This window comes from Scophthalmus maximus, chromosome 3 (genome assembly GCF_022379125.1).
Source record: "Scophthalmus maximus strain ysfricsl-2021 chromosome 3, ASM2237912v1, whole genome shotgun sequence".
Taxonomy (NCBI): Eukaryota; Metazoa; Chordata; class Actinopteri; order Pleuronectiformes; family Scophthalmidae; genus Scophthalmus; species Scophthalmus maximus.
The window spans coordinates 22133543-22161467 of record NC_061517.1 but is presented as its reverse complement, the minus strand read 5'-3'; the positions used below and the strand labels follow the sequence as shown (position 1 = coordinate 22161467).

Sequence of the window (27925 nt, the reverse complement as noted above, 5' to 3'; positions counted from 1 at the left end):
CTGGCCTTCTTTATGTATGGTCACTGGAGATCCACCCTCCACACTTCCATCTTAACTAATTTAGCTTTATTTACTAACTTTATCAAAACTGTGAGAGTCAGTGAGGCAGATATTGCAGTAATTATTATTAAGGATGTTTGTGTTTGACATGTCAAAAGCTCAACACCACGTTAACACTGGATCAATAGTCAGTGGATTGGATCAGAAGTCAGGTTTATTGATTACCTCACCAAATGCTTGAAAGATTACATCACAATATGTATAGAACCGTATAGCACTTTCATTTCTATGTATCTTACATTGAAAACTTTACAGTCTGCCTTTTTTCCCATTTACTGTATATATATATATATATATATATATATATATTTCTTCCCTAGCTTAAGGGAAGAAAAGTAGACATCCATAGTTGCGCAGGAAGGAATGCTTTTCAAAAAATATTTAAATGCACTTAAAATAATTACAAACATCCTTCTTTTTAATAAAAAAAAGGCATGGAATAAACTACCAAGTATCCAGGACGCAGAGATTCCAGTATCTCTGTAGGTGCGAGATTTGGTTTTGCTCTGTTCCTAAATCCTTCTGCGGCTGAAGTCTCCTTTTGAACCCTAGTGAGCGGTCCACTAGTGAAACGGACAACAACTGTGTCACCTCATTGGGCCAACCAATTAGTGGGAGGGGTTATGAGCCAGATGTAATTCTAAAGCCAGGAGGAGTTGACTCCATGTGAAGTCCTTCAATGTAAAGTCTTAGTGGGTCAACACATTAAGGAATGCATGACAAATAAGTAAGGAAGTAACCAAGTCTTTCAACCATCCTTTCATTGTAATTATCCTGGAAACAATCATCATTAAACAAATTAAGGAAAATGAGGAAAAATAAATAAGTAAAATCTCAATGACAAGCAAGAATAATAAAGACGTTGTTGTCACAGAGAGCAAAGATGCTCCAAACGAAGCTGCATTCCATCTCCGACAGTGTTGTAAGAGATGCAGCTGAGAGTCTCAGTCTCTCCAACAATAACACAAGATAACACACACATAAGAAGGAACATAAACATTAAAGTGACAAACAATGCTTTGGGACGGGTGTTGGTACATGAGGGATCAGATATTACAACATCTTTTGATTAGATCACCAATCTCACAAGGATGAGCGACACTCATGGTGTCATCATTGCGAACAGGCACAGGTGGCCAAAAGAGATTTTCCGCAAATCAAGATTCATCAAATTCAATGGTGTAATCCACTCGTTTTCAGCATGTAGATATACTTTCTTTTGTTAAGTATTGAATAGAAATAGAATCGGGTACAGGGTTTGCGACAATATCAATAAATTATCTGTTTGCAGTTCTTTTCTGGAGATTAGTCAGGGGGGATGATGAATGACAACAGTCAGCAGAGAGAGCTGGTCACAGTGCTGTTCATCCCGAGAGAAACAAGGGAGGAAGTACAGGGTAAAGACTTTTCTACGAGCCGAGTGTGGTAGAAAAGCCGAACACTTAAATGCAGAGTCCTGCAGCGAGACAGAAAAGTCTTTGTCATCCTCCTGCTGACATTGTAGCCCCTCTGTAATCTGTCTCCTGTCCAAGAGGCTCGTATGTGCTACATCCACCTCCATCATCTCTGTTCTGCACCCCCATCCGCCCCCTACCGAGTGGTCCTGCATCCAAACAATCTAGGATGCGGGAGACCGGGCAGACGCCGCCTCGGGAGAAGCGATGTGGAAGACAGAGCCGATGCGCAGGAAGAAACGCCTGAGGACGGCCCGCAGCTCCGGGATCAGGTCAAACTGCATCATTTCACACATTTGGGGGTAGTAGCAGGAAGCATGAGGCTTGAACTGGAAATAAAGTAAATGTACATTAGCAGCGCAGCGACACATGCATGTGCTTGCACGTCTGCTAGTTTCCGTAAAATGTAACCACTGTTATTTGAAAGTTGCACAACAGAAACATGAAAGGCAGTTGCTCTGGGATGTGTAGCCACTGCTTTGATGTTTAAATTAACATGTTTTTGTTGTACTTTTCTGCTTATGAGGGAAAGTTCACTGAATTACATACTTTCCAAAAATTCACAGTGGACCTTGCAAAAGAGAATGGTGAAGGCTGGTCCACTTTAACAACGCTGTTATGATTTTAGTTGATGCAGTGGTTTGTGCGGCATTCTGTTCTGAAAGCTGGCTGCACTGTGCCAACACTTCCTCCTACTTCAAGATGCATACTGGGTTGTTTTCTGCCTGAAACCTGCTACAGTTCGGCCCTGGAAAGAAACCCTGAGTCATGGGCTGCCATGAATCATCCATGAGTCATGCACTCAAATAGAGAGAGAGGGCATGATTCACAGTGGTCAGCTCACTCAAGTGTTTACAATCACAAAAAAATCAAATTAAAAGAGAACATATGAAGAGTCGATATCACATAGTTTTGACCGCCATCATTATAAATGAATGGGACATTTTATCAGTTTTCTACAGTATGTTTCCCCGGAGCCTTTTTCATTTCTGATCCTTGTTCTTAATCACAGCTGGACATGTCTAGATGGAAATGTACTGCGTGTGTGTGAGCACCTGCCTTGTCATCGGGCAGCCGTAGCGTCCTGGTGAGCAGCAGCATGAGCAGGCTGTTCCACGCCTCTCTGTGACTCTCTGAGGTCAGACTGATGAAGTAGGCCAGAGCTTCACTGCACACCCTGAGAGACGACACGATGCACCAGCATAGGGTTATAACCAACACAACACTGAACATCATTCACCTCTGCTTCTGTATTATTATTATTATCATCATTATTGTAGTAGAGCAGCAGACGAAGGCGGACATCCTGAACTAAGGCACCAACACCACACAAATGTGCTCTTGATGTCATACATGAGTTCACCAGTGAAGCTGCTCAGCCACAAACACGACACGATGATTAGTACCACGCTCTAACATGCCTATAAATTCTACTCAGTGCACAAACTGTGTACACTTCATAAATACATAACGAGTAATGAGCTGTGTGTCAGAACACCACTTTCTGCAACTGACACAGTTGGTGCCTATTTATCGAAGGTTTCATTTCTAACCAAGCAATAACATGCCGGCGACATTTTGAGGTAGTGGTGATGAGCAATGGTGATTACTCATCATGCAATCAGCTGTGTTTTACTATATACTATAATATTTTGGTTTATTACATCTGTAAAAGTATTGTGTAGCTTTAGTCCAATATATCTTAATTCTTTTGTTGAAAATACGAGTGATTTATACTGAGCTTGTGCACTGTAGTTTATCGTGCTCACATTCACCGTCCTGCTGTTGTCAATACTCACTGGTGCACCAAATGTGTATGGAGATTTTAATAAAGACGTATGTTGTACTCACAGCAGCAGGCGTGTCTGGATGTCAGGCCACGAGTCCTGCAGCTGAGGGTCAGAGTACATCCTGAACAAGATCCTGAGGCTGCAGGCCAGACTGCTGGTTTCCTGCTTCAACAGGTTGGGTTTGGATTTCCCTTTAAAGCCTGATGGCAAAGAGAGAGATGATTATTGTTAAAAAAAGAAGAAAACAACAACAACAAAAGAGGGATGTGCATGGCCAAAGGACAAACAACCTGTAACTGCAATGCCAGGGATCTTTCATAGGGAGTTACGATGTAACTAGATGTGAATAGCCTTGGACCCAGACGATTTCTGGGATTTCATTTGCTCTGCCAGAATATGTTTGGATCCCCTCCACTTGAAAGTCATTTTCCCTCCGACAGAGAACTTGCCAGTCCAATCACCATGACGCGGAGAGGACAACGTTTGTGATTGGACCGGCAAGTCTCCTGCCAGAGGAACCTTCCAATTTCCAACTTTCCAATGGAGGGGATCCAGACTGCGTTTCATTAGTGGTTCAACATGCCCTCCTTCACTTCCCCTCAGCAGCAGCAATGTGTGGGGTGGTGCTTAAATATCATAATTTTTCTTATTAAGCAGGCATTGAGAGAAAACCTATTGGAAGCCACCGCACGGCGGAAAAAAAGTGGCCTCTATAAAGAAATCAAAAATCAGTCACATTCTTTTTTTTCTTTCTTTTTTTTGCATGAATCCCTGCTACCGTCTCACTTAACAATGGCAAAACTAACTATTGACCCTTTTTCCTCATTAAATTAAATTCAATTGTGACATTGTGAACTTAAAATAAAACAGCACATTGTAATTTCTGTAAGTTGTTTATTCATTTATCAGAAATACAGGCGAAAATGTGGATAACTGTGTTGCAGGCCGATTTAAGATGTGCCCCTCAAATTTTCAGTGAAAACAGTTAGTCTAGAGCCCTGCACTTATGATGGCGGCAGGGATTCCCCCGAGGGCAAGTGCTGAGGGTAAGTGAACAAGGGCATGTTGAAACCACTAATGAAACGCAGACCGAGTCTCAATTCCCGACCCCTTAACTGACATCAGCTGGTAAGCGATTGAGTGTGAGGCAGCAAGTGCTCCACGTGTATAAATAGCAATGTGGGAGCACGCTGCACCATAACACGTAGTGCTCCTCTGATTGTATGTGTTGTTAATATATAATCTTAAATTCTTGTTAATTTCATGTTTCTTTGTAAATGTAGAAAAACCATCTCCCAGCTGTTTGTTCATACTGACATGAAAACTTTTTTCTTTTTTGTCTTGTAATTTCAACTTCAGGGGTGATTGCTCCTACCTACGCTGCCGTTTGGTTTGTATACCGACATCACAGCACTATGAACTGTGGGTAATTCCCATCGGCAAAGTCTGCAGAAACGCAGATTTACAGAAAGTGTTCATGAAGGACTCACAAAGTCTGCGAGAGAGCCCTCGAACAATTGACGATTACACAGTGGGACAGACTTATCAGGAATGTGCAGGATCAGAGTCTGTGAGTCCTTGAGGGTGGACATTGGGACTGTGTTATAAGGTATTTGAAGGTGTGCAAACACTCTTTTTTATCTTAGCAACAGTCACATAATTTTGGCATGTTTCTAAACCTATCTACCACATATTCAGAACAAGTGCACAAGAATTTTATGGAGCAGAGGAACTAAAATTAAGGACCCTCCCCGTCTCATTACCTGCCCTCCAGAGCGCCGTCCTCTGTTCGTTGTTGGAGTTGAAGTCCTTGGCGAAGGTGTGCGACTCCAGCAGACAGTCAAGCAGCTTGAAGAGGTGTGCGGAGGTCATGTGTCTGTACATCCCCTGATCCGGACCCAGCTCGCTGCCCTCAGACTCCTCCAGAGCATCTCGCTGATGGGAGGAAAGTGTCGGACAACTTAAGTTATAAGTGACGATTAAACATCCACAGGGCTGTCTTTTTACCGGCCTCAGACCTGATCTGACATTTGATCACAGCAGGACTGCTTCCTCATTTAATTCATATTAGAGAGCAGCATTTCACAGTCGCTGCTGTGACCTTACCTGCGCAGCAGCCATGTTCTCAGCATCCTCCTTCTTGCTGGTAGCTGGATAGAAGACAATGTTGTCTATGGTCTGGATTAGTTCGAGCTGTACCACACATTTTATCAGCAGCCCGGCAAACAGCTTCTGGTCTGAAACTCCTGTATTGCAAAACAAATAAAAAGATCAGTAACATCCTAAAATATGTGATTTGAGTTTAAACCTCCAATTTTCAGATTGGCAGGTTCAATTTGAATTTATATGACACACAAGCATACCAATATGTGTATGCATATGCATGCCATGTACTCACGAGCATTGGACTTGCCCTTCCAGGTGTCGTCGCTGGACATCTGGCTGTGTCCTCTCTCAGACAGAGCTCTGTCGTAGCTGCTCTGGGACTGACTATCGAAATCAGCATCCTGAAGAAGTGCAGTGACAAAAGCATTCACAGTGAAAGACTGATGGGAAATAAAACTGTCTATAAGCAGTTTATCGTGCTCCAGACCAAGTATGCAGCATCTGCAGAGCTGCTGTTGCACATAATCGTATAGTCTGTGAGTGAATGTATTTGTTTTCTTACAAAATGCTTGCCATCAGCAGTTTCCTCATCCTGTCCAGCCGGTCGCCAAGTCAACAAACTGATGTGAAAAAGCAAACACAACAGCTATAATTCCTTCCTCTGCTGTGAGTTTTGGCATTAAAAGCAGTTAACGTACCTACGATAAATCAAAGACCGGAGTGAACGGACCGAGCTGAGCGGTGAAGGACTTACACGTGAGGGCTGGTGTTCTGGAAGATCTCCAGCATACAGGAACAGGTGATTTTCCAGACCTCTGGACTGAACTTCTCCCCGTTCAGAATCACCAGGTTCTCCAGGCAGTTGGTTCCCGACCTAGCCAGCTGCTCGTTGTCTACAGGAGAAAGGTTATGACTTCATAGCCGCTACGTAAGAACACTGAACCTCACATAGCCTCGAGGTTAGTCTGGAACTGAAGTCTATCGAAATCAAAAGATTTCTGTCACGGTTGCTGAATGTTTCTGACGAGATACGATGGTGCAATGTGGACTGCTTTTTACTATATTTCATTTGTCATAAATTGATGGTACAGTTTGAAGGAAAAATGTGCTTAGCCTAGATCAAAATCCCAAACTTTTTTTGTCAAAGAAAAGGTTAAGCTCTCTTTTCCCTTTTTCCTCTCTGCTCTTTACTGTCCACCATTAAGTAGAAGGCAAATTTAATCTTTACAAAATACTTAGAACTATATAGAAAGTACTAAACAGAAATTAGATGGAGAGGAGATTTATGTATTTTTTCTTTTGCTGAAGGGTGGGTAGCTTAAAGTTTTTTAAGAAAGCCGGAGCAGAGACATTACTCTTCCTCATCCCAAACTTATATCCTGTTTTATTTATTCTCATAAAAGGCCACTGAGTTTAAGCCTCAATGTAACTTATTCAATAATAGCGATAATAACAGACATTATTATGATGCTTGCAGTAGGGTTAGTTGAACTTCTATGATGATGAGGGTTTTTACACTTAAAGTTGTAGTCTTACGAGAATAAAGTCGAAATATTACGAGAATTAAGTAGTAAAATTATAAGATTAAAGTAGTCAATTTGGTCTCTGTGTTTTTTTAGTGGAGAAGTGTCAGAAGAGCAGTCCTATGCGTTAAAATGAGGAACGTGGAGCACTTTCTGAAGCTGTACTTCAGTCTAGGTCAACGAGCAAAATCGTTAAATAAACATGGGTTTAACATGGGTAACATGACATTGACGTAGCTGTTGTCAGTGTGGCATGACATCAGAGATAGCTGTTGCCAAGGCTCACGCCTGTTTCCTGGGTTGCTGTTTATTCCTTAATATAATATTAAATTGAATTTAAAATTTTCTAGTAAAATCACGACTTAATTCTCATAATATTCCGACTTCATTCTCGGAGTCTCACTTTTATTTTTTCCCCTCAATGTGGCCCTTAGATGTGGTCAGCTTTACTAACCTTGCCTGACACACCACTGTAGCTGCGTGAAGATGTCAACCAGCAGGATTTCACTGAGTGGCTCATAGAACTGAGTGAACACGTCACAGATGGCATAGAGCGCGTGGTTACATGTTGTCGTCATCCACTCCGTTTTCTGGAAGCAAACAACAAACAAACATGAGGAGGTATTTAGTAAGGTTTTTGTTTTTTTAAATCCTCCCGTATCATTCTGACTGTGTGCATAAAATAGTTTCCAGCTGCTGAGGTTTAAAAATCCCGGAGGAGGATATAACCTTCAGATATCAAAAAACATAAACGAGCGGCAAGCTCTGACCTCTGTCTGCTGCTCAGGGAGCTTCATGTTGTCGAAGATGCGGAAGACGATTCTGAAGAGGTCGTGCCACCAGTGCTTCTCGAAGGTGTGGCCGTAACTCTTCATGATCTCAAACATGACTGTGAGACCTCTGTCAGGAAAGACAAACCATCATCAGACCAGACGGCGTTCAGCTTCGTCACAAGCAAGAAGAAATAATGCATGATATAACAAGACTGGTGCTGCAATATGAGAGGAATGCTGGAATCGCTCTTCCAGCATTATAAAGTCATATTTTTCTAAATGAAATCGATGACGGAATTGGACTTCATGCTTGGGAAAACATTGATAGTATTTAGCAACAGGTCATGTGTATAAAATCCCACTTGGCACCAGATGTTTGAGCGAGAGATCAGTGCAGGTATAGTACCGGACATAGTTTAAATTCCTAAACATGGTTCTTTTGGATTTATGTTTTTAGTGGTAAGCTCTTCTTAATTTACTAATAAGAAGAGCTCTTCTAAGTTTTATATTTGGAAGAGCTTAAAGGGATAGTTCAGTGATTTTTAAGTGGGGTTGTATGAGTTACTTATGCATAGTTAATATGTTACCTCATGGGAAGGTGATCAGCGATGTCATTTAACGGAATTTGGAGGGGAAATGGAAGTAACGTAAGTCTCAGTCCCACTGTTGCAGAGGGGACCACAGAAAAACGTATTTTCTGTTTTTTTCAGTGTTTGCTGAGGGAGGAGCGATGAAGAGAAGGCAAGAAAGTAAGGAAACAAGATCAAACTAGTTGGTGTTTTTTTTTTATTCATTGCTTTGGTTTTCCGCCAGATAGCCGTTTAAGTTTGCACTTTTTTTCAAGCGTACTTCGGCCATGTATTACTGCGCCAACTTACCGCGTTAGCTGTGAGTCGAACAGCTGATTTGCGGAATGATACTGCACCGGCGCGGTACTGAAGCAGTGAAAAAGTAAGTCCTCCAGCGTACAATTGAACGGATATCTTTTTTTTAGGAAAGCATTTAAAAATGTGGCGAAAAAGACGTTTTTCGGTGGTCCCCTCTGCAATAGTGGGACTTAGACTTCCGTTATTTCCATTTCCCCTCCAAACTCCGTTAAATGACATCGCTGATCACCATCTCCATAAGGTAACATATTAACAGTAACTCATTAAACACCACTTTAAAATCACTGAAATATCCCTTTAACAGATGCTTAATTTTAGCGAAGATTTACTATTTATTACTATAACTATGTATTATTTATATTAAAGTAGCAAATAACGAAAATAAAAAGGACTCAGTTTTTAGTATAGTTGGTCTATTGTTATGTAATGATTAATATGATTGATGAATCTATGATTATTATTATTATTTCACATCATGTTTAGATAGTTCCACGTACTTTTTATTTGGTTTATTTATTTCTATTTATAGTTTTTGTAGATGCAATAACAAAGGAGAATATTTCAAAGACACAAAGGTTTAGCAACAGTAACAGTGACAGTAACAGTGTGCAAAGAGCTTAAACTAGACACCAAAGTGAAACAACAGTTTGAGAGACGCTTCTCTACCTGGTCCGGACATCCAGCTTGCAGCGGTTGATGATACAAGAGAGCTCAAACAGAATGGGGAACCAGCCACGGACCCATACTCGATCCCCCGGGGCAACGTTCATGTCATCGCTGGTGTATTCCCTCAGAGCCTGGACAGCAACACGGCCGGATATAACATCCAAAGTTTTGAAGAAAGCACAGAGTCATACAGTTGACGTTTCGTCAAAGGTCGGCTTCTCCTACCTGAGGCCTTTCTGAGACGTATTTAGCGCAGTGCCGTATGAGTCGGATCGCCTCCATGCTGGTGTCAGGAAAAGCTGCGTTGCACACAAACTCTGACAAGCACTTCACTGCATCTTGGAACGAGTCTATAGCAGCCGCAAAGTGCTCCCGGAAAGTGTTTGCTGAGGGAGGAGTGATGAAGAGAAGGCAAGAAAGTAAGGAAACAAAATCAAACTAGTTGCTTTTTTTTAATCCATTGTTTCATAAATCTCCCGTCACTAATTCTCACTCTCAGTCTACAGCAGGCCTGAGGACCTGTCTCACCGTCATCTAAACAGATTGATACAGCACAACCTCAGGCACTTGGCTGAGCCAAAATGGCTGCCACTGGGGAAACAGCTGCAGTGGTACTCACTGACAATGTGCCCTGTGGTCTGGAAGGCCAGCTCCACTATGGTCTCGTCGTGGTCTGCGGCTGCCTGGTGAAACACTGAGAAGATGTTCTTCCAGCCTGAACGGATGTTGGCTGCTTGGGAGTTGACCATCTGAGCCACACACCGGATCACCATGTCTCTTATAGTGGGGGACCTGTTCACATGGTGAAGAACAATAAATACAGAATATTTTACTGAAAAAAACTTGTTTATGTTCCATATATCTAGTGTAAATAACCTGTTTGTTCCTCACTAGTCTGAACCATTCTCACTCATATGACCCATGTCCCTTTGTTCTTAAAAATAAACATAGGCCATTTCTGTACGGAGAGAGAACAGCTTCTCATCTAACCAACCAATAATGTTATATCATCTACCTGTTCTTCTTCATGATGTGCTCAAACGGCCTGAGGAAGTCTTTCTGGAAGCGGAAATTGGCCAGCTCTCCTTTCTCCAAGAACTTCATGGAGAGCTGCCTCAGCGAGTCCACGGCAAAAATGGCTACATCCTCATTAGGGTTACAGCCAACCTATAGGAAACACAAGAGTCATTAATGGAACTCAGCCATGCATTAAATTCGCTCTGTACTAAAATATAGTAGCTCTGCCAAAATACAGTCTGGATCCCCCTCCTTTGGGAAGTCATTTCCCCAGCAGAAAATCACAACCGATTATGTTTTAATGGGCAGGGTTTATACCACAACGCTGAGAAAAGTGACATTTGTAAACAACCAAGGTTTGCCTCTGATGAACGAGCATTTGACTAAAGAGCCCGATATATACACACAAAACGGCAACAATCATTCAGACATTGTGGAATCATCATCACAGGCATCTCCTCGCTGCTCTAGTCTGTTGACATTTTTGCATCGCTCAACAGACAGATTCATCTGCGTCTGTTGGTAACGCCTCTTGGAAATCGAAAATGAACCTAGACGTCCCAGACTAATACACATTTGAGTATTAGTCTGACTACGCCAGGCTAGTTTAAACCTTCACTAAAATATATTTTGGGCCACCTACGGGCACGACAACAAGTTGTACATACAACACTAACATGTAATTGATATTCCTAATGTGTTAGGTAAGTTAGTAATTAAAACTTCCTGCAGGTACAGAGCAACATCAGCATAAATCTGGAGTTGTGTTTCTGGCCTCCTGACAAAGATACGTCCTCACTCACTCTCTATCTCAATACTTACTCACGTTCGAGCTCCTGAGGTAAATTATCAGGCCATTTAGCCACTAGCTGCTCTGTTATGTTCACATGTTGGTAGCAGACTCTGTCTGTGTGCTGTCACGGTGCTGGCCAGGTAGTGGGCTGTGGTTTTTTCCCAACTATTTTGCTGCTGCTGAAAACAACACTGATGAAAGCAGTGAGATGAAACACTGACTAAAAAATAAATATACAACTTAAGGACCAAAACATGTCCTACCTAAGAACATTAAAATTAATAGGTCCCACCCGGACACTGCAGACGCCCTAAACAGACAGATCTTAAGAGCCTTCTCACGCCCCTGTTATAAATCTGAGTCCTCAAGGGGCACTAGAGGATGACACTTACTGCACAGAGCAGCATGGGGCACCAACAAAAGAAAACCTTGTCATCGCTGCTTCTGTCTGCCACAGTGCTCGTCACTGAAAGCAGTTCAAGGCGATTCATCTTCACAACTGAAACTTTGCCCCACTGACCTTGTTGAAGTGGTCCCCAATGACCTGCCAAATTCGAGACCACTGCAGCCGGATGCGGTTCATGTTGTAGTAGGAAATCTCCACGATCTTTTGCAAGCTGAACATTCTGGGCTGGTGTGCCGAGGCAAGCTCATCCATAGACACCGCACACAACCACCGCACAAAGTCCACTAGAAACAGTCCAACAGCGACACCGTGAGTGACTTTTTCAAAGATGCACTAAGACACTGTATGTGCGGAGCCGAGAATGTCACACTCACCAATTGCATTTCCATCTAGCCTAGTGGAACCAGTGAAGATCCTGCAGAAAGATATATATGAAAAAAGAACCTTTAGAATTTGTCGGGAACAGAAAAGTTTGTTCATCATAAAGGACATACTGTATAACAATCCTGCATTTATTACGGTATTAATATTCTGAGAATATTATCCCACCTGTCCACAGCCACCACCACACTCTGAGAGCTGGTTTCTCCCACAGACTCCTGGATATGAGCCATCTGTCTCTTGTCCTGACTCCCCACCAGGTTCCCTGCAACAACAAAACATCCAACACAAGCTAATGAAAACAGTTGGACATCAGACACATACTACAGGATATCAGACTGTTAGGAGCACACTGAACAAGGCCTTATTTCAGAATGAGTGTTTGCTCAGAAAGAAAGTCACTGTCTTTGCATTAAACACTGGCTTCTTCAATAGCTTGTTCTCCCACCTGAACCCCCTTTCAGGTGGGGGAACAAGTTATGTTGCTTGTGTACTCGTGTACCTACCCAGCCCCAGGGGCATGAACTCCTCTGTGCCGGAGGGTAAACCCTTAATGCCAGCCTCCTTGTCCCGGACCACCCCAGAAATGTAGCGCGTCTTTACCCCAGTGCCGATCAGCTGGGCAAGCTCCAGCTGACTGATACACCTCAGGATCTACCACACACAGATGGCACAGTTAAGATGCTAAAAAAAAATCTCTTAATATTGGTCATAAATCAGCACTTCTATTATTAAAAACTAATGGTTGTGACATAACAGTTTTTTTGTTGTATGATGCATCTTGGTCAGCAAGATCACCCAATCACCTTTGTTCTGTAATTTTACACAAATCTAAAAATAGATTTGAAATAATGAATTAATAAAAAATAGAACAAGTTCACAGCGAGTGGAATTTTTTTCCAAAGCTTTCATGGCTGCACATTATCTGAGGAGCAGCAAGTGTGATCGAAGGAGCAGAAACTGTTAGTTGTCACGGTCTTAAGTCATTAATTTTGCAAAGGTCCTTTTTTCCTGTTGCTGTAAAAATGCTCTGCTTTTCTAGAGAAAAGGATGTGTTTGTTTGTTTTTTGCATCTAACACAATTTAAAAATTCAGCCACAAAAGTATCTTTTAATTAGCTCAGTGATATCAACAATACACACTCATATTGCTGCCTGGATACCATTGATTGGTAAATCCTAACAAGTTAGGAAGTCACTGGAGCTTTCCTTAGTATCAGCACAAATATCAGATATTCACTAACTGAAGAGAGTTGAGGAAAAAAAGTAGGAATGTTAGGACCAAATTAGTTACTTACACCAATGTTTTTTAGGAATGACTTACAACTCTAACACAAAACATTTTCTGCAATAATCTTTCAACATAAAACTCAACTTTAATTAATTTACTTTCTCCCACAGGTGAGGTGGCAAGCTCTCTTCTCACCGCCTCCCATTTTAGGTTAAATTCAAAGTGTCATTAAACTATGTTCTTTTATTCGTTAACAAAAGGAAGTTATCTTTGAGATTCACCTCATGCCAGGAGTTGCCCAGGTAGTTTCCGTCTGTGTGGGCCACGGTGATCAGGGTCTTGATGGTGTCGATGTTCTTCTGCTTCATCTCTGTGATGCTGGAACTGGCCGTCAGCAGCGTGAATCTGGCTAAAGCCTGGACATAGGCATCTCGCTCCAACTATGGACAGAAAGGCCAGTTACTACATTGTCTGTTGGATCGTTAAGTCAATTTAATTGTGACAAGTTGAGAAGGAAAAAAAACATCTGCGTGTAAAACTTCACCAGACCTGCATGCTGAAGATGCAGGCAATCCTGATGGCACATCGAATGCCCTCCAGACACAGTGAGGCCACCTCTGGGTCATCACAGTCCTGCAGTCCCACACTAAACGCTGCCAGCAAGGGGGTCCACGCCAACTACAAAACAGACATTGGAAACTAGTATCCTTAATCCTGCTTCAGGTCTTCTCATCTCCACCTCTTGACTAACAACGTTACGACTGACAGTTTCAATGACACCATACCTTGAACATGGGTCTGACGTGTTCCAGGTGTGTGGCACTGAAGAAGGGGGCCTGAGCGTGGCTAACCGCCTCCATTAACGCCTTAGCGGTCTTCGCCATCTGCTCCATCTCCATGTTGTACAGCAAACGACGCTGCTTCTCGCTGGCCACACCTGGAGGGAGGAAAAAACTGTGTTTTTAAGCAGTCTGTGAGTGGTGTCTGGGAGACGTTGAGAATACGGGACGTCACAGTGATGCATCACTAGTCTATGTGTTACATACTGTTCAAAGAGCCAGGTTAGAAGAGAAAAACGCAATCCTGACTTAACGTGTGAAAAAGCCACTTACTCTGCTTGGTGGACTTTGGGGTGATTGAAAACTCTTTGCTCTCCTTCATGGCAATTTTCTTGCCTGCAATCTCATCGTATATGGAGGATAGATACTCTTCTGGCAGGTCCTTGCTGTCGTTAATACCGCGGTTCATCTTGATGTACTGCTCCTTTGTCATCTTGTTCTTCACCTGCAAACATGATCAAAATGGAGAAAAACTGTTGGGAGTAGGGATGAAACAGTTACGCGTTTCACAGTAAAACACGGTGAAATTCCCGATGGTTAGTTCTACCGTATAAAATTAAAATTATCATTAAATCTGCAGTAGATTACCGTGGATTTATTCCACCTGGGTTATTATGCATGGCATAAGGCGGTGACAGTGCACCAGAAGTATTGGCATATTTTGGCATTTATAAAAGGGCTGAGGGACAGTTGATAGAAGGTGGCTATCCTGTCTACAGAACATGAAGCCTGAACTCGGATGAAAGGGCTCTGGTTTCATGGTTAAACTCCTGATGGGTAGTATCACCATTTAAAAATTCAAGTTTTCATTAAAACAGTGTTCGATTTAAAGATTCAGGGTAAAGACTGAACAGCAACCAAAGTTATCAACACAGATGCAGGCTCATTGTCCAACGTGGGTTTGATTTTCATCAATGACCACGTTCAAGCTTGAAGTAGTCACTGTTCCGCTCCATATGCAAATAGACATGTACATTAAACACATCCAAACCTAATTTTGTGGGGGGGGGGGGGGGGGGGGGGGGGTCTGAATATGACTGATGGGTCTGTTGTCAACGTGTGTGTGGTGGCCACAAACAAATTAATGTATGTGAAACAACGAGGATTGGGCTCTACTAACTTATTTGTATTTATGTTTGTTGTGCATGGTGACATTGTATATATAGAACTCAATATGTGTGTGTGTGTGTGTGTGTGTGTGTGTGTGTGTGTGTGTGTGTGTGTGTGTGTGTGCGTGTGTGCGAGAAAGAAAACATGATTAAGTAATTACATTATTAAGTATTTATAGCAATATTGCTTACTGCGCCCACTTAATTTAAAAAATAATTTTACTAATTACTTTTTAAAAGCACTGCTTGGTCTTGCTCCAAGCTACATGAATGAAATGCTGATCCCCTACAAACCAGCTCGCAGCCTTAGAACCTCAGGTGGGTCTTTACTAGTTTTTCCAAAGTCGAGGCTCAAATCTTAGGGTGACTGAGTTTTGTCCATCAGGGCCCCTCGACTTTGGAACAGCCTGCCTGAGGAGATAAGGCTGGCAGAGTCTGCGCCTTCTTAAAGTCACTTTAAAAACTCATTTCTATAGACTTGCTTTTATGTGATGTTGTCTTTTTATATAATTTTTTATACAGATATATGACCTGAACACCGTATTATTGTTGGAATGCTGATTTCAATTGTCTGTGATTTGTATGTTTTTGTGAAAGCACTTTGTGAAGCTGCTTCTGAAAGGTGCCATATAAATAAAATTATTATTATTATTATTGTGTGGTGCTGTAAATCCCATCTCTCTCCCTGCTCCTCCCTGGATACAATCTGTTTGTCAAGGTGGGACATATTTCACACCTGACTGTCTTTAAATTTCAGACACAATTTCCTCCATCACAGTCAGCAGCAATAAATCAGGTGCAAGCAGCTATTGGTACAGTTCAGACAGATATAGGGCTGTGCCTCCCCATCATCCATTTGAATGAAGACACTGCGTTGTCGCAGAGGGCCCTGACAAAGGGACATGGGGCTGTCCCTCTCAAAAAATAATAATAAAGAAATAACAGCACACAGCTTAACTTTGGTTGGGACACAGTGTAACATTATCTGACAAGGAGCTGCTGTAGCCAATCAAAAAAACATGTAAGCACAAATGGTTACTCTCACAGTGCAGCTAAAAACAAAATTACTTTGCTTTGATAGCTTTCTTGAGCTAAAAAAATCCTGAAATCCTCCAAAGAGTGTTAAAAATCGCTTTGCATTTTGGCATCTGACATGTTTTTTAAGCTTTTCATTCATTCATTCATTCATCGTCTACCGCTTTATCCATTTAAGGGACGCGGGGGGTCGCTGGAGCCAATCCCAGCTAACATTGGGCGAGAGGCTGGGTACACCCTGGACAGGTCGCCAGCCTATCACAGGGCCACATACAGAGACGGACAACCATTCACTCTCACATTCACACCTACGGTCAATTTAGAGTCTCCAATGAACCTAACCCCATTCTGCATGTCTTTGGACTGTGGGAGGAAGCCGGAGAACCCGGAGAGAAACCACGCATACACGGGGAGAACATGCAAACTCCACACAGAAAGGCCCTGGTTGAACCAGGTTTTTAAGCTTTTATTTATTTTTATTTATTAAAATGTAGCTTTTTTGGGGGTCTGAATACCTTCAAATACATACTGCAACTTTTAACTTATCATTCATTTTACCTCCATAAAACCTTTGTGTGATAAAATCCCTAAGAAATTCTCCACAGACACAAAACACAGCTGAATCCTCAATTAGACAAGAGTCCACATACGACGTCACGGTGATGACAGTGACAGGACACAAAAACAATGAACAGTTCTCACCTGAGGACTGTGCAGGTCTGTAGTGAGCATAATGATGGAGTACGCCAGCACGTAGGCAGTGTCTGCACTGGCAAACAGAGTCTGTCTGTAAAACAAGTCACATGTCAGGGCAACAGACAACATCTGCACTGGTCTTGGTACTTGGCACTGGTAAAAATATAAAAAGACCTGAACCTGGCGCACTCTGAGAAACATTAATAAATCTCTTCAAGCCTAGGAGATATATTTGGGTGAAGCCTTACCCCTGGTTGCACTCCAGGTATCGAGCGGCAAACTTCTCCATCAGCCTGTCGATCTTCTGGGCCTCACCAGGAAGCCTGAAGCCTTCCAGGAACGCCCGGAGAGCCGAGACAAAGTCCCGCCCTAAGAAGTCCAGCTGGTCCACGTAGCAGTACATAACTTCTATGTTGAACTTGATGTTCTCACCCAGGTACTCTCCCACCTGAGTCTGTGGATGCAGAGGAAGAGCAGTTGGAGGATTACTGACCTGGATGAACGTGTTTGTTGCTGGAGAATACTGTACAATTGAACCCTGTGTGATCCCTCACCGTGTCCAGTCTGTCCTCCTGGTGCAGGAACTGGGCAATGTCCTCAGCTGCAGATGCCAGCATGCCCTGGTCCTGCAGGTACTGCACACCTCGCTTCGGCTTCTTGTTGAAGCTAGGGGAAGAAAGGAGGAACAAATCAATGCTCGTCTTCTCTAAACAAAGCTGCACTCAGGGAAACCGTAACTAAACTGTGATGTAAATCTTAACCAGGCTGAGAAAAAGGGGCTCACAGTTCGATGCCGTGCTCGATGATGTCCTTCTGCTGCTTGATAACCTCATACTGCTCCGGATGGTCCGCCTGGGACGCTGGGAGACTTGAGGAGACGGTGGAGTCCAGCGAGCTGATGCTGTCGCGGCGTCCGACCAGTTGCTCTGAGAGCTTCATCTCTCCTCCGTCACTGTCAGGCGGATGCTCCTGGCCTGCAAACATCACACCATCACACAGTCATTATGTGTTAAGATCTTCACATCAGCTGTGCAGTGTTCCCTGTCCACAAGACACTTACCCAGGTTAGCTAGAAGGTTTGGATTGACATACATGTCCTTGCTCCACTCGACCATACATTTGAGGATGGAAACCAGACACTCCAAACCCTTTTTACGTAGACTCAGCTCCTGTGGATATTACAGAGCCACCCACACTCACATTAACACAGGTAAGTGGTTGTTACACATAAAGCCTGACATCAGAAATTATGGCCAGAAGGATCCTGCTTCACCATTCACCACATTACAAGTAGAAGCTTATGATTTAATGATGTATTTCGTGAACGGCTTAACAACAACAATATAAAATATATGAAACATTGAGTTATTTTCTGCTCCTTCGGCTGTTATGGTGTTGATCCGTTTAATATATGTCACAGTGAGCCTGCATCGTACCTGCAGAGGAGTCATCCCGAGCTCCTGACCGCTCCTGCCCTGAGCGATCTTTGACAGGTCGTTGACAAGGCGCTCGAAGATATTTGCAGCATTCAAGTCACAGTCGTAGTTCACATAGATGTCGACCACACACTGGGCATCTGGGAGAGAAGAGTGTGTCACAAAACTGGACATCCTTACAGACGCAGGACAATTTAAATGATACAACAGGGTGATGATACACTGTTGGCTGTAGTGATCAGTATCTACATGTAAAATGAATGACTTGACTCACAGCGCTTCCTAAATCCATGAACAGGGATTTAATGAATACAAATTTGAAGACAACTGTGCCAGTTTTACCAAAATGTGACCCTTGAACAATAAAACCTATTTGACGCATTTTGGATTTAATGCATTAGTGTCAATTAAAATAACAACACAATCACTCCAAAGGTGGCACAAGGAAAATAGATGACAAACAAGCTGCTGGACATCAGTACTCTCCAAAAGCTTTTGGTCAATACTCTAGGAAATCTATTTTTGGCTTCCTTTTTTATTTTTTTGTGTGATGTGCAGGGCAAAAAAAACAACTTATCAGACCAACTTTCTCTTCATGCCACCTGCATTAACGAATTAATTAATACGTAAAATGCAAGAGTCCAAATGTCTTCTTATTCTATTTTGTGCACTGTCTGACATTATGTAATAGGCTGCCGGCGTTTAACATAGCTATAAAGTCAAATTGAGGTCTTACTGTGATTGTGTGTTTCTTTTTTATTTTTAGCTACTTTTTTTGTTTTAGTTTGAGGAAAACTTGTCTGAGTGGATTTATACCTGCACAGATACGTGTTAGCGTCTGGATGACCATCCACTTGTGCTCAAAGGAGCTGGTAGAAGTCTCCAGGATGGTGAGAAAAATCTCCCGAAAAAACACCTGAGGCAAGGAGGACAAAAAGAGTGTGACACTTATATCAAACAGGCTGCACCAGCCTAAATTATTAAATGACACAGCTGTGAGAACACATTTATACAGTCTAAGATTTGTCAGAATGACGACACAGATGACACTGTGCTGGCGGCAGTCTGCACCTCAATCTGCATCTTCAGGTGGACCTTGAAGTGGGAGAGCAGGGTGAGGAAGATAGCCAGGGAGAGCTCGAAAACCTCCGGCACAGAGGACACACCGTTTTTGGAAAGTGCCACGCACAGATACTGTTTGATGGCGTTGACAAACATCTCGTGAGTGCGAAACACTGGCCCGGCACCCTGCAGCACGGAGAGTAGCAGCTGCAGTGAGACAATCTTGGACCGCAACTCATGGGACCTGTGGAGGAGTATGGGAATCAGTTATAGGCCTCAAGTAGAAATGTAAAGCGATCCACAGGGACATTTGAGAGGCAGGTATAGCAGCATGTTCAGGAGGAGAAATCAATGTGTCTTAATGTCTTTCATATGAATAGTGCTGCACAGTTTACTCTGCATTGAGGAAAACAAAGAATACTAAGCTACAGTGATGTTTCAGCATGGTATCTAATGTAGGCCGGGGTGACGTCTCTGTGAGCCTCCTACTCAGCTCAGTTTACTTTGGCCTGTTCAGACTGGCTGGCCCAGGGTCTAATGTTACAGTAACTAGAGATGACAGAACCACACCAGGATGGAAAGGGGTAAGTTAACCTGAGATGAAACGGCATGCGTGAGCTGGAGGCAGCTATATTTATTCTGGCAAACAGTGGCATGAACAAAAGAAGTTGCCACGTAAAAACCTCAGGTGTATCGGGGCAGGAATGTTGATGATTGAGGACCAGTGTTAGCACAACAGAGGTGATTATCCAATGAAATAATAGAAAAACAAACAAAACACTCACTTTGGGTCTGGAGGTCCATCAGCGAGTGGCTTCATGGAGAGTTTGCAAAGCGAGCGGAACACCAGGAAGGCGTCTTTCTGCAGGATGTGAGAGAATCGGGCAGCGTTGTGGGGTCCCTGCAGGCCCTCAGCATCCTGAGACAGACAAAGAAAGACGATCCCAAATTATGTATCACATTATGCATCTCTGAATTGTCAGCCTGAACCCAAGTCTTTGCCAGGACAGTTCAGGGTCAGAGGTTGGAGTCAAGAGTTCCTTTCTTTCACTGTGGAGCTCAACAATATTTCCAACAGGGTAAACATGCTCCCTATTTACCTTTTTGCCTTACTCTTCATATTGTTTTGTCACTTTCACTACTTAATCAGCTTTTACATCATATTCATAAACACATTCTCAACCCACAACAAATCTTCAACTTGCCTTTGCTATTCTGCCCATTGTGACTGATAAGAGGAACTAAACAGTGTCGGTTGATAAAATCAAAGAGGAACATTTCTACACAAAGAAGTAAGCTTCCTTGACTTGTGTGATACATACGTGGCACTAGCTGCAAAGTGCAGAACAGGGCAATAGAATCAGCTTCTGTCAGAGAGGATTTATTTCATGTCCTCTACTCAAATGAAAAATAGAGAGCGAGTCTTTGCTCTGTGGTCACAAGAAAAGAGACTATAAAACAGAACAGGATGTGTAGGTGTAAAGGGGACACATGATGGACACCAGAGGGAAAGTGTAAACGATATTTTAATCAATGGATATTTTGGTTGTTCAGGACTATTAAAAGTGATGAAATATGCTGTTCCACTCTGTCATTACTTTGCAATCCCAAATTATTTTTGCACCTGTTTAGCAGCTCCCAACACTTTTCACTGAGGTGACAGAATACATCAGGACACTTAAGTAGAAAGGCCATTCACAATGATTGACGATCAAATGTATTATTTATTTCATACTGTTAACCACAAATGAATAATGCATCCACAAGAATTTGTTAACAGCTAATGTTATTAACACTGCTCACCAGCATATCTGTGGAGGAAACTGAGGATCGGTCCTCAATGATGCCGTTCATCTGCTGGCCCTCTGCTCTGACTCTTGGGGGAGCCACTTCAGTCTGCTCAGGAACAGGGGGGGCTGGGTGCTCACCTCCTGGAGGGAAGGCCAGAGTGACTCCAGGTCACAACCAGGAAAGAAAAAAATCACATGTATACATGTGTATAGAAATTTATTAGAACAAGATCAGTTCAGACCTGTTCCGCTGTGCGTCTCTGTTGGCTCTTCCTCCTCTCCTTCAGTCGTCGCCGCCTCTGCTGGATCTGGATCGCTCTCTGGTTTGTCGCCCTCTACAGCTGGAGGCGTCTCTGCACCTTCGTCTTCAAAAACTGAGAATGAGGAGGGATTAAGATGAAAGAAGCTTAAACATGAAAGCTGCACCTCCCACTGTAACACTTCTAAACAGAGTTAGAAGAAAAACAAAAAAAGCTTCCAGGCTTCAGCTGAATTGGAACTTAAAATTTAAACTGAAACTGGAAGCCCAAGTTGTCACACACCATCTGAAGGTGTGACCTGTTCTTCTCCTCCATTCATTCGCTCATTGCCCCTCTCAGGTTCTCCATTGATTGATTGTGTGTCTGGAGCCTGGTCCTGGTCCTGGTCCTGGTCCAGGTCCAGGTCCAGGTCAGCGGCTGATGGTTGTGGTGGTGTGGAGCTGATGGTATTGGTGGTTGTGAGGTCTGGAGTACTGGCTGCAGGAGATAGGTAGCTCTGGGGCTCTGGGGTGGGCGTCCGGTCAGACCACGGGGAGCCCGACCTCCGATTACCTGGGACTGGAGACGGGTTCTGCTGGGGAGGTCGCAGCCGCTCTTTCTCCTGCTCCTGAGCCTCCAGAGCCTGCGGAGGCAGGAGGGTTTGTTTTATAAACACAATTATCTGGGTCTGCTTCACACAAACCAGGAACCAGGCCAATTCAATTTATTTCAAGACAGTGCAGAGTAAAAATAATAAATTATCCCATGCTTAGCTAAAAAAATAGCATCAGTTTATAGGTGTAACGCAACGATGAGTAATGAGCTACACTAACGGCCTGGTTCTCCATGCGTGTGAAGATAACGTTGAGCATCTGTGTGAGTGTGGCCTTGGCGGTGGTCTGGTTGATGAGGTTGCGGCTGGCCAGGTATATGTTGTAGCAGGTCCTGACGGTGAGGAGCACCGTGCCCTCGTGGATCTCTATGTGCGGGGAGGTCACTGTAGTCAGCAGGGCCTGGGCAGAGGGAAAGGGAAGTCAAGAGTTATCACACAGGATGTCTTACACCTGCTGAATCATCAGGTATTACTTGTCTTCCTCACTTCTGGTGAGCGTTCAAGCCGCAGTTATTTTGTTCTTATACTCTGTTACCATTTTGTTGTTAGAAATAAGATGGAAGAAATCAAACTTATTACAACAAGATTCATTTAGATTTAACCCTGATTCACACTGATTCTGTTCGGCCCAAAATAATCTGGAAGTGTGAGGGGTAAACCTCCCAAACTGCCCTCGGAATCATTGGGTGGCCCTGCCATAATAATTATCAAACATGTTTGATATTTAGGATTTAAAATGTGGAAAATTATATCAGTACTTTTCGAGCAGAACCAATGAGATAGACGAGTTGAGCAGCTGACAGCCAGTGTTGTCGAGCTTACATTGATAGCATCACTGTCAGCTGTTCAACATTATGGAAATGGCGACCACAGGTGCGGTACAGGTGAGTTGGAGGCTGATCGATATGTGGCAAGAACACAACGTTTCTTCTGAGACCTATCACAACCGTGACGTGAGGTGGTGCATCACTCCTTCTAAAGCAAATTATGATCTTAATATTATCCTGTCTATGTGTGATGTGCAATTATTTTCAAATCTCGTAATGTGTGCATGTCTGAGATCCAAGAGAAGAATATCTATCCAGTAGTCTGAGACCAGCTTCAGTCAGTGTAACTGGACTGCACTGACATTAACGTGTCCTTCGGTGGTAACTGTAAGACAAACTAATGTTGATAATCTGACGTATAAATCCTTGGTCAACAGCGATAACACTGTGTGCTTCTCACAGGCCAGACTTTGACCTTTCCAACCAACCAGGATGTGTTCCAGATAAAGACGCACAAAAAGGCAAGGCATATTTAAACCCTTTAAATTTCGTATAACTTTTCTAAATTCCTTACTTAAGAACAGATATAACATGAAGGAAAACTAATTTTCTCATTACATGACTGACACCTCATGACTTCAGTCCTGCCTCTTTGACCAAACCGTGTCCCAACTAAACAACTGCCCCTGACAGGTGGAGGATCTGAAGGCAGCCAGGTGTACGGAGGCTGGGCGTACCTTGATGATCTGGAGCTGGACTCCCTCATCAGTCTGTGGGCCCTGGAAGCAGTTGCAAATTGTTTCCACCAGCCGGTCGATCAGCCTTTTGCCGGGGCTCCTGCTGTCCGGGGCGTTGCCTGTGATGTGGCCGTACGCGATCAGTTTCTACCGTAGAGCAACAGGGCACATGTTAGCGCAGCGGAGGTTTTTGATTCTGCGTTCTTTTTGAGGTGTACATGTGTGAATTTAGGGTAGATTTGAGCAGCATTTTAATCCAATTCTGAAAATTTGCAAGTATTTGAGTAAAAGAGAACATCCTGTCGTTGCTTGTTGTGTCAAGTATAAATCAAGCCCCCAAAACACCGGATTCTACATTTCCCATAATGCAACTCCAAGAGCTCTTTGTTTGATCCTCCCTGTCAGCTCCTGTAAATACAAATGTCTTTCAAACTCCTGCCTTCACTTTGTAACACAGACTTTAGAATTAAAGAAAACCCTGATAACATCATTGGGTTATTGTGTCCAACTTGGAAAGTTATTTAATATTTGTTTGTGTGTGGAATGTAGAGCCATTGTTCTAGGTGCATGGTAAAGCTGTTATAACCGGATTCCTGCTGTGATAAAGTGAAATAATCACTTTGAAAACTGAAGCTGAATGTTCGCGCGAGTGCGTGCGTGCGTGCGTGCGTGCGTGCGTGCGTGCGTGTGTGTAACATTGAATATTAACCTGCAGACAGTCCAATGAGGTACTAACTATCCGGGGGGACTTTGACTGACAGGCCAACTCAAAGGGAAGCACATATTTGTCAGCCTCGATGTAGTTGGCTCTGGGTGGGACCACTGTACCATCCCTGCAGGAACCAGAGGAGAGCAATAAACACTGCTTGTTCAAATAATCAAAACATAGTAAAGGTACAACTAAAACTTAATGGTATGTTAATAAATCAAGTGTAGTGTAAAAACCAGGGCTGCAACTAAAGATTATTTACATAATCGATTAATCTGTCGATTATTTTCTCGATTAGTTGTTTGGTCCATAAAATGTCATAGAATTGTGAAAAATTAAGATCGTGTTTTCCCAAATCCCAAGATAATGTTTTCTTTTTTCCAAACACCAAATATATTTAGTTTACTGTCATAGAGGAGCAAAGAAATCAGAAGATATTCACATTTAAGAAGTTAAAATCAGAATTTTTACTATTTTTTTCATTAAAACTACTTGTACCGATTAGTCGATTATTAAAATAGTTAGCGATTAATTTAGTAATCGAATACTGATCGATTTATTGATTAACTGTTGCAGCTCTAGTAAAAACATTACGCCATACATCTTAATTTACTATACAGCAGAATTTAAATCTTTGAAAAGCATAATGGCATATGATTATGGAAACAGCTTCCCTATAGAAGTAGACATATTACCTAAAGCCTGTCTGAAGTGCTGCTGATGTACTACAAAGCAGCAGTTATAAAATCACCTTGGTCACAAATCACAGTGAGGGTTTACTGCAGACTGCTTGAGGGCAGGCCTTACCTTGGCTTCTTACCGCATGTCACAAGAAAAGGACGTAAACCTTTAATCTACTACTCATTCATGGGGGGGTGCATAAGAGTACTTACTTTTGTTTTTCAAGCTCTGCCTTGATTTCATCTATGAAGGGAGACAGAGGAGATTAAATGTTATTGAAGTCTTAACTTTGACCCATGCAGCTCACAGCATTGTGACATGAATGATTGGACTCTAAATCTGGGGGTTATTTGTCTGATCACAAGTCTGACGACAGTAAGATGTGTTGTCCTTTTCATTTCCCTGCATTTTCTTCAAATTCTTTCTTTTCTGGTCAAAATATTCTTCATATGACAACCCCTATTGCTAATCACACCTGGTCAAAGTGAACAGCCACCAGATTAGTCTCTCTCTCCTTCCCTACATCGCCCTTCCAATCTGCGACACTTTCTACACTATGCTCCTGAGAGCCTATCCTATTCTTCATAATTTTCAACCCTCGCTGATCAATCAAAAGCTATACGCACACTTCCCATCAACCCGGTGAAGCAGCTTTGGCTACACAGTGAGTAATGGTGAGCATTCAGCCAGATCGATTAGATTCACACACGGCGTGGCAGCGAACACCTCGAAAGTCCTCTTTCAAAATCTCCCCATATCACAGGGCTGCACAGAGGAAATGAGCTTGTGCAAGGTCCACAGAAATATCACAGTCAATGTTATATAGTGATCATATATTTCAATGAGCCAGTTCTTTTTTCTGTGCTGTATAAATGAGCACTTGACCAAATTCTAGAAAGGTATTACTAATACTTGCGCTCTTTTTATTTTTGTGAGCTGGCTAAGCTCTGGTGTTGCACTGGGGAAAAAAACAGCCATTAAAAACTAATCTCTCTACCCTCTGCATGCCTAATGAATCGTGGAGGCCAAAGGATGAAAAGTCCTGCATAACTTGAATATTAGAACAGAAACAACTAGAAGGTCACTCAGCAGAGCTCATACCACCGCCGAGGCCCAACAGTCCCCTAAGACTCAATCAAGCTGCACCAAATTGCACACACTCGTAGATATCAGTCCCCTACATATGCCAGATTATTTTCAACAAGATCCATGAATTATTCCATGGGAAAATCTGTGAAGATGTCAACAACAACAAAAAAAAACTTCTATCTCCCAATGTTAAAGAAAGTGATGATAACAAAGTTTAATGGGTTCTGTCTTGGCCCCATGTCCCATCCTTCTACCAAGTTTCATAGAAATATGTTCAGTAAACAAACCAACCAACTAACTTAAAATAACAAACCTTTTGGCAAGTTTGTGGCAATGGTGGTAAAATTGGATATTCGTGAAGCTTGCATAGAGTTTACTTAAAGCATGGGTCAGCAGCATGAGGAGGCGGAGAGGAGCGTTAGGTTCTGCTGGTATCATGAATAATGAGAGTGTCACTGGCAGGAGCAGAGCAGAAAGAGCAGCTCTCTCTCACACACACACACACACACACACACACACCAACCTGTTGGACTTGGCTCTGTGACATTTATATCATTGCAGTCAGTCCTGCGGTTCAACAGCCTAAATGTACCTCAGTATGTAAGTATAACCTGTTGTTGCCAACCCCACAAAAACCCTGGCACTGCAAAAACAACTGCTAACTGTGGACAGGTATCAGACCACTGTCTGACAAGTGTTACCCCCATTAAACCCCCTCGTATATCACAACAGATTTATGACAAGGAGCTGGGTGCACACGAATGGAAAGGGCTGAGTGAGTTGAGATGCAAACAGCATTATCACAAACACATGGTGTGTGTGTGTGTGTGTGTGTGTGTGTGTGTGTGTGTGTGTGTGTCACTTTCAGCGGCTGTGATGACTAGAAACGCAGGGACGTCAGAGTATCCTGGAGTCAGACAGCCTGTTTGTCTGGGTGCAGAGTAGGACCGGGCTGTCCGACTGGCTGACAGTGCTACGTACAACACAGCGATTGGTCTGTTTGACTAGCTAACCTAGCCCCGACTGTGTAACCGAACTAGCTTACGGCGGCCACCAGTTAGCTCGTTTGCCTGCAGGCGTTGACAGCAGTCGGGGCGCCGTGGAGGCAGACTGTTAGCATTTTAGATTGAACATAGCGATGTGAGACGTGCCGCTGAAAACACATTTGGCCAACGCTTCCTGTGAACGTCAACGGTTACACCGAACGACGCAGGCCACTCAGATGCTAGCGCTAGCGAAAGCTAACTCGGTAGCCCTCCCCTGTCTCTCTCTTGACAAGCCAGGCACGACAGCAATGTGTCGGATAACAGCCACATCCAACACGGCGGCTCGGCAGAGCCAGCACACAGAACATACACACTCACCGAGCGCAACCTGACAGGCTTTGCGCAGCTGGCCGTGCTGGCTCCTCTTCACCTCCTTATCCGAGAGGATTTTCTCCAGAGCCCTGGACAGAAACATACTCTTGGTTTTACTGTTTTCTGCCTTCGACTGCGAGTAGTAGTGGTTCTGCTGCGGCTGCTGCTGCTGCTGCTGCGGTGGCCGGTGTTGCTGTTGTTGTTGTTGCTGCTGCATCTCTCGGTCTTGTCGCCGTTCCCCTCTCAGGCCGTCATCTTCGGCCCGGGCCCCGCGAACTAGCAGGTGTCTAGGTAAAACTAACGAAAGCCTGGCTATCGGTGTCAGTCCAGTCGAGTCGCTACCTCAGCTCCACGCCGCCATGCTGGTTACACGTCAAGTCACATGACTCTCAGCCGTTGACACTACATCCCGAGGAGTGGGTGTCCTCCGAGTAGACACGTAGATCATTCCACAGACGCCTGTTCGTCGCCTGGAGTGGAAATTGTAAAAGTTGCCCCGTGAAACGCACCTGAGAGGAGCTTTGATCGTTTTAACCGCGCCAACGTCACGGGAGTTGAGCAACAGTTTTTCGTTTTTACCGCTGTAACAAATCAAGCGCTCCCAAGGAGCAGAGACCGTTCCTGACATGTCCTACAGGTGGTGCCAAAGCACTGCAGTGACTCACTGTTGAGCTTGTTA

At 43.3% G+C, this 27925-nt stretch overlaps 1 protein-coding gene across 1 annotated transcript; it reads right to left on the bottom strand.

Annotated features, from left to right (window-relative positions):
* Window positions 1–196: 196 nt before the first annotated feature.
* On the bottom strand, window positions 197–27814 carry arfgef2 (ADP-ribosylation factor guanine nucleotide-exchange factor 2 (brefeldin A-inhibited)). The gene is made up of 39 exons (XM_035644038.2): window positions 27253–27814; window positions 25012–25042; window positions 24119–24242; window positions 23410–23556; window positions 22126–22305; window positions 21596–21935; window positions 21296–21427; window positions 21067–21194; window positions 20049–20182; window positions 19273–19507; window positions 19018–19117; window positions 18202–18341; window positions 17826–17934; window positions 17550–17739; window positions 17320–17431; window positions 17014–17219; window positions 16772–16856; window positions 14199–14370; window positions 13872–14023; window positions 13636–13764; window positions 13368–13526; window positions 12363–12510; window positions 12025–12121; window positions 11850–11890; window positions 11590–11759; window positions 10275–10426; window positions 9879–10051; window positions 9485–9645; window positions 9260–9390; window positions 7704–7833; window positions 7388–7523; window positions 6165–6303; window positions 5973–6030; window positions 5703–5811; window positions 5411–5550; window positions 5068–5239; window positions 3366–3504; window positions 2574–2691; window positions 197–1843 (listed from the first exon to the last, which is right to left on the bottom strand). Exons 1-39 carry the CDS (start codon window positions 27461–27463, stop codon window positions 1679–1681), a joined length of 5595 nt encoding a protein of 1864 aa, XP_035499931.2. The 5' UTR covers window positions 27464–27814; the 3' UTR covers window positions 197–1678.
* Between the last annotated feature and the right edge of the window lie 111 nt (window positions 27815–27925).